Source organism: Pinus tabuliformis, chromosome 3_2 (genome assembly GCF_031772625.1).
Source record: "Pinus tabuliformis cultivar Carrire ecotype Pingquan chromosome 3_2, CPIR1, whole genome shotgun sequence".
NCBI classification, from domain to species: domain Eukaryota; kingdom Viridiplantae; phylum Streptophyta; class Pinopsida; order Pinales; family Pinaceae; genus Pinus; species Pinus tabuliformis.
In genome coordinates, this window is record NC_142302.1 from 1,130,502,951 (window position 1) to 1,130,519,935 (window position 16,985).

The following is a 16,985-nucleotide window of genomic DNA, read 5'->3' on the forward strand; positions in this document are numbered from 1 at the left end:
TTCTTATATATAGGCTTTTCGGGGGTACGCATTGCCTCCATGAGGCAGACTTGACAAGGTCTTGGAGGGTCTTTTATGACTCAAATAAAAAAAATTACATAATACAAGATGCCCAATGGGGTCTTACATGTATGATAATAACTCTTTTGACTTCATAGATCTATGACAAACCTAAAAGCACTCAACGGGTGCTTGACCTACAAATAAATTTACCTTGAGCATGAAACCCATGCATCGGGAATGAAATAATAAATTTCTTTTTCTCTTTTCATCAAATACATAAAATCATGATTATAATAGACATTATGAAGACCGAACACGATTACACATATCAACACATGAAACTCAAAACCTTTAGGTTGTTCTATGTACACTTCTTCCTCAATCACACCAATGAGGAAAGTAGTCTTTACATCCATCTAATGTAAATTTTAAACCATAGAAAAAGGAATAGAAATAATGGATCTAATGGTAGTGTACTTGGCAACTGGAGCAAAGGTCTCATCATAATATTCTCCCTCTTCTGGGAGAACTCTCCAGCCACAAATCTCGCCTTGTATTTGTCAATACTTCCATCCACTGCATTGGAGGTTACCAAAAATTCCCTTAAGGTCTCGGCACAATTTCCCATACATCATTCTTCATAAAAGATTGGTATTCTTCCAATATCGCATCCTTCCAAAATTGTTGGCTAGTTTGCTCCTTCAAAGGTGGAAGGTTTAGAATCAATGAGATTAGTCATCAACGTTGCATATCTAGAATACCTCTTTGGTCTCTTGCTTTCCTTGAAGGTGCCACGTGGTGTTGCATGTCCTTTTGCTTCCCGCAAAGTGGATCTAAGCAAGGTTGGCCTTTTCCTAATTTCAGGGACAACAACTGGGTCCAATGAATCACTAGGCCCTTTTGGCTCTTCTTGATGATCCATAGCATGTTCTGAAGAATTGGATGGACCAGGACCTTCTTCCCTGGGGGCTTCATGTTCTTTGTCCTCATCAAAATCCATGGGAACTTCTTTAGATTTCCAATAAGCAACATTTTCAAAAAAAATAACATCCTTGTTGATTTCAACTTATTTTTGTCCTATACGATAGATTCTATAAGGATTTGATGACTCATTGTATCCAACTAACATTCCTTTCTTACCTGAAGGCTCTAGCTTGTTTCTCATATCTTTGGGTATGTGAATATAAACTAGACAACCAAATATTCTCAAATGTCCAACCTATGGTTTCTATTCAATGAACGCTTCTTTAAGAGTCTTGTTTTCCAAAACTCGATGACAACTTCTGTTTTGAATATAGACGGTTGTCATAGATGCTTCACTCCATAGAAACATAGGCAAGTCTTAATCATGCATCATTGTCTTAACAGATTCTTCAATGGTTTTTTTCTTTCTTTCATCAACTCCATTTTGTTGTGGACTTAAGGAACTATCAACTCCCCTTAATCCCAACTTCTTTAGAAAAGGCAATGAACTCCTTGGATGTATATTCTCCTCCATTATCAAATCTCAAGATCTTGATTTTTTTTCCCTTCGAATTTTCCACTTCAGCCTTAAATTTTTGAAACTTGTTGAAGACTTCATCCTTTGTTTTCATGAAGTAAATCCATGTCTTGCAAAAGAAGTCATCAATAAAGGTTACATAGTACAAAGAGCCTCCAAGATATTTCATTGTCATTGGTCCACACACATCAAAATGAACTAGATCTAAAATTTCCTTGGTCCTACTTTCGCCGCTGGGAAAGGGCTCTTAACATTCATCCCCAGTGCACAACCTTTACAAACTTCTTCATGTTCTACCTGCAAATCTGGAACACCTATAACCATATGTTTTAAAGCAAGAAAAGCTCATAGTGGGGGTGTGCATATCTTATATGCCAAAGTTCACATGGATTGATGTCAATATGCACTAATGCTTACGCTGGTTGTTTCAAAAGTCTATACAACCTTTCTTCACGGACTCCATCCATTCTAGCAAAATCTATACTTAAGCCGTTGGGCCTGTTGAAATTCAAGTGCAAACTAGAATTTCTAATCAAGATAATTACTTGTGACTATTTTTATATCTTTCATTTATCACTTATTTCATTCATTAGGTCATCAAGCAATTGTACAGGTATAATGCACAAAAAGACGAGATTCCAAAAATTAGGCCAGAGGCTAGGGAAAAGTTGAAAACCCCACAAGGGGAAAACCCAGCAATCCTTTTCTTATAGAATCTTTAGTCAACAAGAGAAATCCAAGTCAAACCAACCAGTAACCAAGTGCCATGTCAGCCCTCCATCTGTCCATAATATTGTTCACGAGACTGTCCACAAATCTGTCCTTAGGATGACATATATCACTGAAATAGAGTGCCTCAGGAACTTCGCTCAAGCACAGAGAATATGTTTCAGGAACTTTGTACTTCATCACATAAATACCAGCTTCAAAGCTCAGGTCTGTGTCTCAGGATCTGCCACACGAAGCTCAAATAATTATAGAGAGAAGGTGCCACAGAAAACTCGCATTAACCAAAAGAATGTGCCTCAGATTTGTATGCCACGGGCCTGAATTCTTTTCCACAGAAGACAGACTGAATTGGTTGCCAAATGGCGGAGAATAGATGCCAATATATAGTTGTTTCCATGTCCGAAAAGATGTCTCTTAAGATTGAGTCGACTTGTCCTCTGGAGGGCCGACTTGGCAGTTCGAATTTGACCCAAAAAGTACATAAAAAATTAATTTTTCGTTTTCTTTTACATCTCAAATAAATTATTTTTTAATTTTTACAACATCATACATTAGGAAGACTGAACCTAGTTACAAAATTCAACACTCCCTCTTAACTGGGGAGGTATTCATAATGACTATCAAGATGTTCTCAAGTTGAAGACTTCTATAAGAAAGGATCATCAAGATTACGATAAGCATCATCACAATATCATCAACGGCATCAACCACATTGCCATAACCCAGTCAGTATCCCCGATGTATGGCACAAATGCATCGTTTGATAAGCAAGCTTACTCTAGAAAGAGATCAGAGCATGATGCTGGGAGGCTACAGCCTTTAGGACCATTCTCTCTAATCAGGTCAAAGCGACACAGGGATAACCTCCCTAATCAGATCACTATACAATGACAGAGAGAATGATTATCCTCGGCCGAACCAATTTTCCTATACAGGTCAAAGTGACACAGGGACTACAGCCCTAATCAGGTCACTATGCAATGACAGAAGAAAATGTTTGTCCACAGGACCATTCTTCCTAATTAGGTCAAAGTGACACAGGGACTTACAGCCCAATTGGAGTACAATGCTCGAACAGTGTGCCCAATCTAATGACAATCTAATGTAACAGTAACAATAACACAAGTGACCAATTAAAAAAATAGAGATCAATTAATCATATGGGCTCGACTATCTAGCCAAAGAAATAAAGGACAATCAATCCCATTGTATCAGCTGACTTCATTGTAGTAAAGGCAAATATTTTACATAAGTCTGTTTCTTATGACGTTTCCGCTTTTCTTATATGCTCAAAAGTTTGGCATTCTGTGAGAGGTATAAACTTTCAACAGTAAGATCTTAAGTTCTGCATGATTGTGATTGTGACACTAAGGTTCACAAAGAGATATGAATTCATAAGGCAATCATTTTGAAAAAAAAAAACTTTTACCTATTGAAGAACGGTTTTTTAAATCTTAGGAAGCCATATAAAGATTTTTATTAAGAGAAAAGTTAAAACATCACAAAGAAGGAAAAGGATTCTCATTGCCATCGCAGAGAGAAAGAGAGATGTTGAAGACTAAGGAAGAATTTGTGGTGCCATCAAAGACAGAGAAGTATCAGAAGCCACCTACCCAACACCAGAAGAGGAGTATCAAAGACAGAGAGCTAGCAGTTGTAACTTAGCCAACTCTGGAAGAGGAAGAGGATTATAATAAATAGACAATGACTGAATCGTGCTATAGTAATTAAAACCCACAACATCATGCCTGCCCAGTCCTGGTGAGATAGTGAAAAAATAAATAAGGAAATTTGGGAAGCTTCTAGCAGAAAATGGCTGACATATTTTGAAGCAGAGAATAGTGTTCTGCAGCAACCCATTCAGGTACACCTATTCCAGCACATTCAGACATTCAACTCGTAGAAAATAGAACACAGTGAGCAAGGACGACAAAGCCGTCGAGCAATGACAAGAACACAAAAGATGGCTCCCTCTATTCATTGACATTGATAAAGGGATGGCCTGCAGCCCAGAAAACAGTAACACTATTGCACCTGAATAGCAGAAGCAATACTAAAGAAAATTCTTTAATGAAGATTCAAGAGCTAAGGTGTTTTTCTTGTGATTGCTGTGAGATTATATGAAAAGAGCATAAGCTGTCATACAGAGAAATTTTATTTCCGGATCCAGAATTAAAGCACACAAGATATGTGGCCTTATGCCAGCAGTCACTCATAAGTAGATCATAGTTAAGTACAAGGATATTACAATCAACTAGTTGGTTGTGATCATACTTGTGCATTTTAGAATTTGAATGGGTCGTGTGTTGCAGGTTAGCCTGTCAAGGGTCACTTTCCTTCACACGTCCAAGGGAGATCCTGATATGATGCTGCCAATGGGCACTGAGCTTGTGATGGATGGGTTCTACTGTACAATTTCTTCTTTGCATTGTTGGTTTTACTTGTTTTACTAAAAATGGCTGACACATTTTGAAGCAGAGAAGTATTCTGCAGCAACCCATTCAGGTACACCTATTCCAGCACATTCAAACATTCAACTCATAGAAAATAGAACACGGTCAGCAAGGACGACAAAACCGTCGAGCAAGGATGACAAAGCCATCGAGCAATGACAAGAACACAAAAATGGGTCCCTGTATTCATTGACATTGATAAAGGGATGGCCTGAAGCCCAGAAAACAGTAACACTATTGCACCTGAATAACAGAAGCAATACAAAAGAAAATTCTCTAATGAAGATGCAAGTGCTAAGGTGTTTTTCTTGTGATTGCTATGAGATTATATGAAAAAAGCATAAGCTGTCGTACAGAAAAATTTTATTTCCGGATCCAGAATTGAAGCACACAAGCATATGTGGGCTTATGCTTGCGGTCACTCATAAGTAGTAAGTACAAGGATATTACAATCAAAAAGTTGGTTGTGATTACAGTTGTGCAGTTTAGAATTTGAATGGGTTGTGTGTTGCAGTTTAACCTATCAAGGGTCACTTCCCTTCACATTTCCAAGGGAGACGCTGATATGATGCTGCCAATGGGCATTGAGCTTGTGATGGATGGGTTCTACAGTACAATTGCTTCTTTGCATTGTTGGTTTTACTTGTTTTACGGGTTTTAGTGAATTGTAAAGTAGAAAATTGCATATCTGAAATCAGAATGCAAGTCTAAGGATATCATTTACATTCAATAGTGAATATTCAGTCTTTATGCCAGTTCAATCATGCCTTTATTCAACCGTTACATACGTGAATGTAAATGATATTTTTAACAAGCTTTAAATCTAAAGTAGAAGCAAGGTAAAGCCATGGGCTTTTCTTACCTGCTGCATATGAATACTCAACACAACGAACAGGAGCTTCATGCCTGCCCAATATATCCTCCTTCCGGGTGCTGAAATCATACCTGATCATTTAACAGCATGTTAAATAATACCTTCTTATTCTGTTAGATTCTACTCAGATCAAACAAAAATTAGATTCTTTGATCTCTGCTCTTTGCTCCTATGATTGTACTAACCTACTGGTAATGAAAATGCATGACATCACCAAATATGTGACACAATGCAAAGTCTGTTAGGTACACCAGAGAAAGAAACAATCTATAGTAAGCAACAATCTTGTAGAAGACAAACTTGAAATGCTAAGAGAGAAGATACAAGTAGGGAAAACCATTCATAATCACTACAACAGATGTATGCAATACAATCAGAAAGCGAAACAAACATGCTACAACTGAAATGCTTTCAAAGTATGGATTGATAAAAGTAATATCATCTAAGATATTATCTTTAAAATACTACCCTTATTATCACATTTACGCTAACTCATTGGATTTGCAATCATGTTCAAGATTGGTGACAAACATTTTTGGAAAAAAATGTTGCATGCTTCTAGCCAAAGTTCATAATTATTAAGATTTGCTTCCAACCCAAATTTCTCTTGCCCATCAAATAGTATCACCTATAGAGCTCACACTCATGATGGCGATGTTGTAGGTTCTAAGAGTACCCCCAACCAATCTAAAAAGTTCATTCCCAAGATATGCCAAAACGATATCAATCTCACTCTCACATTGAACCTCCAACCATCATAGGTGTTAAGAAATATAATGTTGCGCAAATTAAACGAACCCAATGTACCCTGCTCAATTACTCTGTAAGAATGATTTCCTATGAAAACATGATTACAAAATGCATGAAGGATCTATTAAATCCAAATGGTTCACTTTTCTGGGGAATTTGGAACCTTTACCAAGGGCTTTTGCTTGGCCACTTTTTAGGATCCTAATACAAGTCTCACAATTGTCAACTGTGATCAATGGGTATGCCATAACACCTTTGTAATTTTCTCCCATTATGTAGAAGACTTTTCTACAAAAATGTTGATTGTGTTCGACAATCCATTCTTGGTTTAGTTTTTCCTTCTTTTCTTTCTAAGCATTTATATTTAGTTACCAAGCCTAACCATTCTTGATTGTAGTCCATGCCTAAAAAAAATTACAACTCCAAGACACATATGAGAATCTATGGGAAATTTGAATTATCCCCAAAAGACTACAAGGTTTCTTTGGGGGGGGAGATGTTGTTTATATTAATATATTAAAAACACCATAATACAACAAAAGAATATAAACTAAAAGTACTTCAAACAACTCACAGTTTTGACAGCAGCTATTAGAAATGAAAGTACACTATGTATAAATTTTTGTATAGACTGAAGGATGCAAAAATGGCATCAAATTTTGCACAGCATACAGAGAACTGTTAACAGAAAAACAAACAGTTATAGATAAGCTAATTTTTGGAAAATGTACAGACAAACAGTGAATCAAGGCATATGCTTAAACAGCATCTACATATGTAATCTTTCATATTTAATGAAATATTACGGATTTTTCCAGTGGAAAAAAACTTAAGGAGAAAGAATGTCTTTCGTCTATATTAAGCCAAGTAATCAAAATAAAGCATTTTCTAAGCAAAAGAATAGAGAAGTTAGACCTTATAAATACAACTTCACACCTAATCTTTCAAATATCATATATGATATAAGGTAGTGTATATAATCCAATGCCACATTGCATGGAAGTGAGAAGAAGCAACAAAGTCAATAACACCTAACTAGCTAGCATTCTATAAAATATTTTTATACAAGATATGTTGCCAAGTGGCCCATACAAAATTCTAACACTATTAAGAATGCTTACAATTCCACACAATGTCGCAAACCATTTCTATCCTCCCAAAATGCAAGCATGAAGGATCAATAAACTTAGCACTCAACAGTCTCTCCTTCGAGAGTCATCCATAATAAAACAACACACATGAAAATCTCTTGAATCAACAAGAGAATCTAAAACATAACAATGCCCCTAGACAATCAACCCAATTAGCTTTTTCATCTATAAGGCCCCATCTCTTGCTAAGTGTTCCTTTAAAGGCGTATTTCATGCAAAGAGATTCATACAATCTATGAGAGTTGTAAATCCAAAAGGCTAATCCTAAAACGATATCCAATCTAGTCAATGGAGTATAAAGTGCAATTATTAAAACATATGTTTAACCAACTAGAATGCTTAGCAAGAGGAAAAGTGTCCTTCCTAGCCATCATCCCACAAATCCTTCCAAGAAAATAGTCCATTCCTAAACAGTATCGGAGGAAGGAAACTATTGATGTGAGGAGTAACAAAATTCTAAACCTTCCAATCCCTTTCTAAATAAAAAGGGATATCAACAACCCACTCAAGCCTAGACCACTAGCAAGAAATATATGATATAGTTATTTTCCAAGCTTGCCAAATACTTTGAGAAAGGGTGGGCATCCAATCTTAAAATCATCTAGTGTATTCATCGCATCGCATATCTGAAATGGCCCTCAAATACTAGGTTTATGTCTCCCATGGACAATTATATGCCTAATGAACACTTTACACAGTTCATCACCAACAAAACATTGAACAATCCATTTCACTGTGAAGATAGGACCTTGTCGACTAAGATCAATCAAGCCCAAGCAACCATCCTGCTTCGGAAAAGTATAGACACTCCAAGGGGCGATGAAAAGTGATCTATCGCCATCAAACCAATAGCCAATGAAAACCCCCTTTGAAGCCTTTCCAAGGGGCAAACTAGCAAGTACAAGGAATCCAAGGGTTTGACTAGTGACTATTTCCCTACAAATAGAAGAAACTTGTACTTCCACCTTTGAACTTTTTGTAGAAAATTGTTAGGTCCCTATAACCCCTCTTATTTTAATTAGTTTTACTCATCATTGTTTAATGCCCAAACCCATGGTTCATTTTCACACTAAAACATGAATATAAAATTGCAACTAAAACATTACTAGGCTACCACTACTCTTTCATTTCACATTCAGCTGATAAGAAACACACGCATGCACACAAGTGAACACTTGACTTTGGTCAATCTCAGACCCTAGAAAAACCCCTGTGGGGAAAATCAATTTGAAGAGGAGTTATATCGCTTTTAATCTCAAAGAAATTTACACAACATTAAATACACTTCATGTACTTATCTCTCTCTTGAAGTTTGTGTCAACTTTCTAGTAATTTGCTCCCTACCCACCCCGCAGGCCAACTGGACCAGGGTGGCGAGGGGCCGGGCCGATTCCCAGAATCAGCCCCTCGTCACCCCGGGCCGATTGGGCCCTGTGCATTTGTTATGACCTCTACACTTCAAATTGTGTGCCATTGCCAAACCTCTACTGCTAAGAAAATCGTGTCACCTTCAACAGACTAACCCCTTGATTTCAGCGTTGTCAGATGAGGAATCTCTCCTCAAACTGTGTGCCACCGGTCTGCTAATATCACCCCAAAATTTGGGCTTCTAGATGAGGAATCTCTCCTCAAATTTCGAACTGACAAACTTTAGTATTCTCCTTGGTACCTTTTTCAACACTCTTGGCGCAACTTTTGGAGGCACGACTCCCACATGTAGCCAAGGGATACATCAACTCCAAATAAGATTGCAAGATATATAACAATATCTAAATTCCTCATACACTCCCAAGGAAAACTAAGCCATTCCAATTTCCCATCTATCATGATCTACAAAAACATTGAATTGTAGTCACTCACAACAACCCTAGCCAAAGAGCAAAACACATCCAAAAAATCTAGTGTCACAACAACAAATACTTGAGAAACTTCAAGAGAGTAAAAAAATCCATCTACAAAATGGTTGTTCAATATCCCCCCGCCCCCGCCCCACCCCTCCCCGCCATGTAAGGGAATTCCTCTTACCCATCTATACATTTTTTATGCATCAAGGAGGTAACAAAGGGCATTTGCAACTAGGACATACAAATAGGAGCAATAGGTCAACTCTCTGATTTTGTTTGGATATCTAGACACTAGGAAATAGTTAATGTCAACTTGGTCTAATGTAATGTTAGGATAAAGTATGATTTTAGTGTATTTCACTGGTGTGCTTTAGTACTTTACTAATCCTACTGCCATAATCATGTCCTACACATAAGTGATTTGATGATTCAAACATCTCCTCAATCTTAGCAACACTTGCCCCATAGCTTAGCACCTAATTAGTCCATAATATATGTTTAAAGAGCATAGAGGGTAATTTGTTGTTGATCCATATAAAGATATATTCATGTAATGTATTCATTTTCTTGCATTAAGGTATTGCCTCAGGTGGTTGTGTTAATTGGGACCATGGACTATTTTCTTCTTTGAGGGTTTTAAGAAATAAAAACATTAATGTAGTTATCTCTAATCAAAGAACAATTGCCTAAATGTGTTCCATGTTAGTTTTTCCAAAGACCCTAGAACCCAGCAAACCATTAAACTAGAAGATTACAAATCTACTGAATTAATTGCAAAGCTAGGTTCCTAAGAGACTCTATATATATATATAGACACACACACGTGTGTGTGTGTGTGTGTTCCATGTTAGTTTTTCCTACGAACCTAGAACCCAGCAAACCATTAACCTAGAAGATTATAAATCTGTTGAATTAATTGCAAAGCTAGGTTCCTAAGAAACTATATATATATATAAAAGACAAAAATTTCATATCGCCATTCATCTTTTAGAATCTAGATTCTATATTTAAAAATACATAATCATCATCATGAATTCAACATAAATAGTGTCATCATCATCAATGATTATTATAACATTCAACAATTATCAAATTTATGTTTTAAATTTCAATCATCAACATCATCACCAAAATTAATAATGCACATTACATTGTAAAAATTGCAAAATGAACTATGATTGGCAATCTACAGTCATATGACATATTATGGTATTCAATGTTCATTGTTCAAAAGTTTAAAATATCATCAAATATGTCTTCATCCATGTAATTAAGATCCACATCAACATTTGAACCCTCTCCGAGAATGGAAGCATTGTTGCCATGTCCACTTGAAGATGCAATTATTGGTGCATCCTCATCAAAAAAGTCATATTGGACATGGCATTCAATATCATATCCAAGTTAGGAAGCTCTCACTCCACATCCCATAGTTTGGTGGACGAAAATTTGTATTTGTCACTCTTGTGTGACAGAAGGTGAAAGTTCGAATGAACATACACTAGTTCCTCAACCTTCTTGGAGCCCAATCAATTTCGCTTCACCTAATGGATGAAGCCATATGTACTCCAATTTCTCTCTGCTGAAAAGGACCTAGCAACTTGTGACAAGATCCTTATGGCCAAAATTTTTGGATATGCGGAAGTTCCCCACCATAGTAGTTCCACCAATTAATTGGATTTTATATAGTCTTGTCTCACATAGAATCAAAATCTGCACCCAAACCGTCTGATCCCACCAAATGAGCAAACTCCAAACGAATTTGAATCCCAATATCAGGATCTACAAATAGCTTTCTAAAATCTTTCTTAAATTCTTGTGAGACTTCTAGGTCTTGTTTGGTAAGGTTCTTTCTAGATTAATTAGCAACTCTACAAAATAATATTTTGGATTCATTGCATAGGCCAAAAGGTGCAATGGGTTGGTCATCTTGTTCCACCTTTTGGCCAATATATCTTTTACTTCTTTGTAAAAGACTTCCTCTGGGTCATTCCCCTTGACATTTATAACCACCCTTATCTTTTCTATCATGCAGTCAATGCCTTCAAACACCTCTCCCAAATTAGGCATATATGTGTCAAACATGTGTAGCAAATCCACAATTGGCTTAATAAATGCCACATTGTACTCTATCCTACCCACCATTCATCTTCAAAACCCAACCTTTTCATTGCTTGTGCTCTTCTAGTTTGGGATTGCCTCCATTGATTCCAAAGAGAATTGCATACCATTGATTGTAATGCTTCTTTCACCTGCATAAGCCTTGTTAAAACCATGTTGTGAGAAGAAAAACAAGTCTCAGCAACCTGAAGTGCCTATGTTTCAATAAATTAAAAATCATCATTGATTGAATACCTATTCTAATTCACGAATCATGACTTATTTGAGAATCCAATTTACATATTTGAATTTAGAGTCATAGAAATTAGAATTAATGAAATAAACTTTAAAGTTTAGGTACCTTCAAGGGCTCCAACTTCAGAAATTCCATAAATATGTTTCTGGAAATCCGGATATGTATCACTATTTTTGTATCCAAAACATATATAAAATTATTAAAGAATGGCCCAAAACATTTCTAAACAAAGATTTGTCGTTTCCAAAAAAATTAAATGCCCAGGAAATCTATTTTTGACATTTCAATGTTGAATCGTACAAGTATTTGTTTCTAAAATGTTGAACAATGTTTCTGGCAGTTGGGAGGAACGTTTCTGATATCCTAGATGTCAACTCAACCGCTCACTTCTACCTACATGAGTTGCTAGCACTCTCTCTGACCAGACTAACGCACTTGTGGATAGTCTTTGTGCTCTAAAATCTTGTTGTCTAATCCATTGACTTGGGCTCTCGTAAGGTAATGTTGTAGTGTCCACCAATTCAGTCAACCGTGGTTGGCGGCTCCAGGATGGGTCGCCTAGTGGCGAGCCTAATAGCCGCCAACCCCCTTTATATTTTTTTCTTTACCTTTTTGTTTAAATGAACTTTTACACAAGCCAAATCAATTTTTTTTTAATTTTTAGACTTTTGCTTAAAGCTTCTACATTGTACATCATATGGCCTTCTTGGCCTGCAAAAAACAAATTTGTGTGACCAAAATCCTTTCATCCTTTAAAAAAAAATTGCTTCGTACAATCCTGTCCAATCCTAGCCCCAATGATCCTATACAACACTAGCACCTCAATATTCATTCCTAACATTAATTAGCAGAAGCAAAACAACAAAGCCATTAACCTAGTAGATTACAAATCTACTAAATGAATTGCATAGCTAGGTTCCTAACATTAATTAGAGGAAGTAAAACAGAACCAATCCCACAAAATAAATGACACAACCTATTCTACCCAATAAAATCAATTCACCATTAAATTGATACAGAACCTACATGGGCTCTAGTCCTAAGATAATGGCCCAACTGAAAAAATACATGTACAACACTGGATCTAATCCAGGGAATAAAGCCTTCCTTGGTTGGTTTGGATCTCTTTGTTTCCTCCCTTTTGCACACCCAACACACTAGAGAATTACATGCCTCACTAAGATGCCTCTCTTAGACTTGTATTGTTGTCTGTTGTCTCTTCTCCCTCTCCTTAACCTTTTGCTTTTACAACTTTACATTGAACTAAATCCCTAACCCTAATCTCCAAGGTGATTCACAGCCAAGATTAGATCTCACCTCACTTGAGATCACGAGCAAAGATTAAAAACATAATGACTAAAGTAAATACTTTATTTTTTTCTAATGTTTCTTTAGCTCAATTAGCAAAGATAACAATGATGTGCTTCTCTTACTTTACGCTAAGTTACAAATGCAATTTGCTCACACTAAAGCAAGTGTCTAAGGAGACTTTGGGCAACTTCTGTGAAAAATCCTAAGCTGGAATCCCTACTGTAGCAAACTGATGTTACTTCTCCTACTTAATTAAATCATACAAGTTATTTATCGTCTTCTACGGTAAATTTCAAAGTAAATACATATACAACCTTCAATTAATTTACATATATGCGGAACAAAATACTGAGCAAGAAAGAAAATACAACACCTAGAACACAGTTATTTTTGGACAAATAATCCCCGGAAAAACCCAATGTGGGAAAATCGATGCAACAACTCTGAGGGTTTTTTATTATGTAGGAGAAAATTCTAAGTACAATTCTTAGGATGTTGAACTAGTAATCCAATACAGAGAGAATATTGAAATGATCTCACCCTATCACTGGAGAATCAGTAACTAATCCTTCAGCTCTAGAGGCTCTGCATCACCCTTTACATGGCTTCTGCGCAAAACTACGTTACCCTGGGCAACTTCTGCGTCACCCCTCCTAGGTATTATGTCGCCTCTATGCTCTGGATCCTCTATTGGCTAAGAAATCAACTTTCTTGCCTCCCAGACTCTCACCCTTGCTTCCGGCAACTGAACTTAGACTTCCCTCAGCAGAAACTCAACTTCCCCTCACTGACTGCGCTGCCTCTGTGTCAGCACTGCGTAGGCTAGTGTCAGCCTTCCTCTGGACATCTTTCTATCCTCTCTCTGCCTTGTACTCTCCAGAAATTCCTTCTCCCGGATTCTCACTACCCCTCTGCTACAAGATCTCCTCAATTGATTTTCCTCTTGAGAACTTCTCACTTCAGAAAATTGATTTTTTCAATCTCTCTATGTGTTTTCCAAATGACCCTCAAGCCCCTTCTTATATCTGCCTATTGGACAACCAACGGCCTAGATTAAAACATAATCAATGGCTTCGATCGTTTTGACTTGATCTATGGCTTTTTCTAGAAGTTTCACCACTGATTAGATTAATACCCATTAATATTTTAATTTTCCTAAGTTCAGACTTAGGAACCCCATTAAAAATATTAATTATTTTAATAAAATCATTTTGGGTGGAATTTCCCAAAACGCTTACTGGGTTCCTTGGAATACTTGTGCCTGAGCCTCCCTGCAAAATTTGAGGCTTAGAGGGCATCTGATGCTACCACAAATCAATAAATTCTACATGCCTAGACACTTGGGCCTGTGCAAAAGTACATGCCCGAGCTACAAACATCAAAATTCCACCTGTATGAATATGCCCTATTTTTCGAACACGGTACCAAAGTTATTTTTGCTTACCTTTTCTACTAGCCCTTTTTATTTGGACAATCAATTTCTAATTTAAAATAATATTATTTATAAATTGTACAATGGCCAAAACAAGTGAGATCTTTATAAACATAATTTATTTCACCTGAAAATCCAATATGGAGATTTCATTGGGAAGGAACTTTATCAAGCCACCTTGGGAACAAAAGTAGTCCCCATCGATGCATTAAAGAGAGCTAAAAGTGGTTCACATAAAAATTAAGGATCCAATGGAAGAATAATAAGATAAGAAAACTTTATTTAAGTCTAACAAATGAACGTAAATAGGCCAATCAATCTACTAAGTACAAATGTATCGACACATTAGGAGTCTAAGGTCACTCTTATAAAAGCTAGAATCAAATTTAATCTAAGATCTCGAGTATATAAACAAGGGTAAAAATGCTACTAGAAAATTTGTACAAATACAAGAATTGATAAGGATTCAAGGAAAAAAAAATCATTGGAGAGATGTCAAGAAGGGTAGAAGAAGATCAATCACCCCTAACCCTATCGATAAAAGAAAATAAGCCAACCTAGCTTTGTAGGCTATCCAACTTTGTATATGTATCTCTCAAAGCATCAAAGGTCGAAAAGAAGAAACACCCAATAAAGCATTGTCCAGAGGTGCTAAAAGAAGAATTAAATCTACTAAATGTCTCATTGTCTCGAGGAAGGGGCTTGCTACTATTGTCTAGAATCAAATGGTTATATATAGAAAGGATGACCCCTATCCTAAGACCTGAGAAAATAGCTCCAAATGGGTCTTGTTGAAGGGGGTAAAACACCTCCCTGTTTAATTTTCTTAGGGTTAGATTGTTCTTTGTTGTTGATAATTGCATTTTAAACGTTTTCGTCATTTACTTATCGCATTCACCCCATAACATCTTAACATCATTAACAATTATGCAGAAAGAAAAACAACATCAACAATGCAGCGGAACAATAAAGGACAGTAGAGGAAATGCATACACAAGAGACACTAGGAGTTAGAACAGAGACTAGGGCAAAACCCCACAAGGGGGAAAACCCGACTAGACTCTTCTTCTATTAGATATTCATCAATTGTTCCGCTGAGATACAAAGTACATCCATAACAAGATTCATCAACTACATCAGTTCACCTAGGGCCAACCCAAGCTAGTTCACAACTTCGTTTTTGAACTGAACGAAATTAATCTGAGAGAGTTGTTATCACATCACCATCTAGAGTGGCATCATAAGTAACATCATGATTGTTCAATGTCATCATCTATCATGGAGTAAGAGCATTGTCCAAGGTCACTGCCATCATATAAGTGCAAGGTTATTGTCACGAGTCATATCATAATCACTACCATATGAACCATAGAAGACCTCTATCATATGAATCAAAGAACATTGTCATATGAACCACAAGACTAGGGTCATTGTATCATACTTGACTAGGGTCATTGTTACATGTATTACAGCAATCATTGATACACAGCAAAGTCATTGTATCATATGCATGAAGATCTTTGTTATGTCCATCAAAGGGTTTGTTACCATAGGTCACGACCATATTCAAAATCACTGACACATCACCATTGTAGTTATGGTGTCACTATCATATTGTCAACTAGGTCACAGAGGCATTGTTCACAAGATCACTATTAAGTAATAAATTCAGTGCCATACCAAAAATATTAGTGTTGTTATATCATATATCACAATACATAGTTATCAAGAGTCCACAAGGACATATATCGAACCTCAAACCACAGAAATATATGTGAGTCTCATACATGAACTAAAGTTGACTCACGATAAAGAACGAGTTATGCAATCAAGTTCTTATGTAATCAAGTCAAACCACATGGGAGATAGAACCAATCCATTGTAATGTGAGCCATAGAACAAGCCACACATCACTGTAATGATCTGACTCATACATCACTGTAATAATCAGTCACTGTAATGATCTACAATTGTAATATGTTACTGTAAGTCACTGTAATGATCTATAATTGTAATATGCCACTGCAAATCACTATAATGATTTGTCACTATAATCATCCCTCTAATAATCCCATACATTATGTAATATGTGCGCACCAAAGAGCAAAAATAGTGGATCATTGTACCATAGAGATTATATATATAGTGAGTCAAACTAGTCATACAAGCTCAGGAATATATGTGTGAGCCAACTCAAAAATGTAATGCGGGCTTCAAGAAATATGTGACCCCCAGAAGTTATGCGAGCTTTAGAAATGATTATACGAGCCACTACAAAAAAAAGTGGGCCACAAAACAGGGTATACGAGTTATACGTGCCACTATGTTCGATCTACAACAAACCATAGATAGATGTTACCTTAGAGAAATGTGAACCTTAGATGTACATGCAAGCTCAGAAAATAAGAGTTACTAATGAGCGAGCCACAAAGAGAACAGTGCATGCCTCAGAAAATTATGTGATCCACCATAGTATTATATCGAGCCATACGAATCGCAGAGAGATGTACTCAAGTGTTTTTCCTTCAAATGTGGCACATCGATGGGGATTTTATAGTTGATCTTCATATGGATGGAGGCA

General features: G+C 36.6%; 1 protein-coding gene across 1 annotated transcript in view; it reads right to left on the bottom strand.

Moving 5' to 3' along the window:
- Positions 1-16,985, bottom strand: part of LOC149184662 (mitotic checkpoint protein BUB3.1-like) — a 60,223-nt gene that overhangs the window by 19,523 nt on the left and 23,715 nt on the right. The window contains exon 3 of the mRNA XM_089417645.1: positions 5,549-5,631. Coding sequence (XP_089273771.1) covers positions 5,549-5,631 — 83 coding nt within the window. The remainder of the gene's footprint in view (positions 1-5,548; positions 5,632-16,985) is intronic.